The sequence below is a fragment of the Fibroporia radiculosa genome (assembly GCF_000313525.1).
Source record: "Fibroporia radiculosa TFFH 294 genomic supercontigs, scaffold5784, whole genome shotgun sequence".
Classification (NCBI taxonomy): Eukaryota; Fungi; Basidiomycota; class Agaricomycetes; order Polyporales; family Fibroporiaceae; genus Fibroporia; species Fibroporia radiculosa.
In genome coordinates, this window is record NW_012133755.1 from 213 (window position 1) to 2,381 (window position 2,169).

General features: G+C 47.7%; 1 protein-coding gene across 1 annotated transcript; it reads right to left on the reverse strand.

Moving 5' to 3' along the window:
- Positions 1–232: 232 nt before the first annotated feature.
- On the reverse strand, positions 233–997 carry FIBRA_08991 (uncharacterized protein; the record flags this gene model as incomplete). The annotated part of the gene is made up of 4 exons (XM_012330596.1): positions 233–481; positions 543–671; positions 746–856; positions 911–997. 4 exons carry the CDS (start codon positions 995–997, stop codon positions 233–235), a joined length of 576 nt encoding a protein of 191 aa, XP_012185986.1.
- Between the last annotated feature and the right edge of the window lie 1,172 nt (positions 998–2,169).

The following is a 2,169-nucleotide window of genomic DNA, read 5'->3' on the forward strand; positions in this document are numbered from 1 at the left end:
CGGTCTGAGGAAGCCTGGAGTTATTCTGAGTACCTTTGCGCAGGCCATCAGATCTTGTGCGAATGATTTATTCAGTGCGCAGTAGTCTGGATCCCTGCCTATCCAGAGGAGAAATCCGGTTCGCATGTAAGTAGAATAGCAAAACCAGTGGAAGGAAAAATGTGATGCATACAGGTAGGTAGCCCGACGAACATCCGGTTGCTGGCCCTGCATACAATTTCACAAATCATTGTCACCACGGGAACATGAGACCATTCCCCTGAGACATTGTTTGTAAGTACAAAACCGTGCAGAACTCGGGAAAACAATCAAATGCACCGTTACTGCAAGACGGAATTTCATCATTCAATGCTGCAATAATTTCATCTCGGACGTCCTGGAGGCTGGTTCCAAGATCGCCTTTAAATCGAGAGCGGATGATCGGTATGTGATACGGATCGTGAATAATGTCTAGACCGAGTGTATAATCCAACCCGACAATCTGTCGAGGACCCAACTCGTTGGTCAGCACTCCGAGGCTAGTGAGCATTCTTAGAACCGACCTCACGTATGGCCTCTGAATTAGACAACACATTTTCGGGAGCCTTGCGCAGGTCGTCGATCAACTTTGGTCCAGTCACAATCACGCGCCAATGGCCCAATTCTGCATACTTGAATATCCCGCCTTTGTGCTACATGCCAGACACCCAGTATAACCAACGTAGTGTCAGTCTGAATTGAATTACAACGATTCATGCAAACTCACCTTTGTATACCCCTCCTTGATAATTTCCTGAGCACGGAAAATGTACCTGATAGTACCATAGTATGACAAAATTGGCAAGGATGGCCCTCCCACAGTCGGTATATGGCTCAGCTACTCGTAGTATTAATGTGCATGGCCTCGTAGTCGCATAGGCATACCACGTACGTTTGACTTGCGCGATCCGTTGGACAAGGCTATGATGCAAACTAGCGAACACAGTAGTAATGCACACAGCGACAGGTTTAACTCCATGACGGGGTGGAAAAGCTCTAAGAACCTCGCTCCTGCACCATACCCATTTATAGGGAATATGTAAGCGGTCGGAAGTGCGCCTGACACGATAGAGGGGCAGGATCGTAGAATATCGCGTCAATCTGCCAGGATTATGTATGTACGTATGTACTAACTTGACATGGAATCGCTATACGTGGAGTTTGGAAGCATCAACAGAGTAAAGCGCATATTCCTGGAACTCCATGTCAGTTCGCCGCATTGCCTGTGATTATTTTAAGGATACAATGCATGGAAACAGCACCTCGTACGACACTGAATGATGTCAGGATTTTAGGAGTGAGGCCATGAGGGGGTCATTCCTGCCGGATGAGGACTGACATGCTAACGGACTGTAAGGTGCGGTGATTGCTTACGGTCCACGACAGGTTGTTGACTGATTCTCTTCGGATTCTACAGAGCGACACTTTGAACTTATAGGTTATCAACGACGGCGATTAGTCCAAGTGGCCTTCACGAAAAGAGACGCACCATATCCTGCGATGCAATCCATCTCTGATTGAAAGAGCATACTTTATGAGCTGCATAAGACCGACTATTAGTGTTGAACAACGGCTGGCATTCATAGCAAGCGAGCTACTGATATGCGTGTCTAAGCCCTAAGATAAGTCTGGCAGGGTCCAAGCGGTGGCGCGACTGACGAACCAGCCAGAATGATTGGCGAGGTCGTAGCACCTGTTCCGCTTCGAAAGGTTAGCGAAGCAGCCACATAACCAAATCACTTACTCTCAGCTAGGATCTAGGCGGAGTATTTGATCAGGAAAACCACATCGCTGTGAAATATCATATAACGCACATCGAATAAGCAAACGGTGAGTTCGTTGTTCTACATCGTCACCTCTTGAGCCACAACTGACTTGCTGATCCATAAGCTACACGGGCACCAACCCTGTATTTCGCCACACTCATCAACCTGCCACACTCTCAGTCTCTTAAATTCGCCAATCCTCCTCAGCCACCAGACATGTCATCCAAATCATCCTCATATATACACTCCAATTCCAATTTCACCCGTTGCTACACATCCACCTCCAAACCTATCAACCACTCCCGTTCCTCCAGCATGGGCAACCGGTCAACACCCTGTAAGAGAAAGGGTACCACTCAACACACAGACAAGAAAGCGACACGGC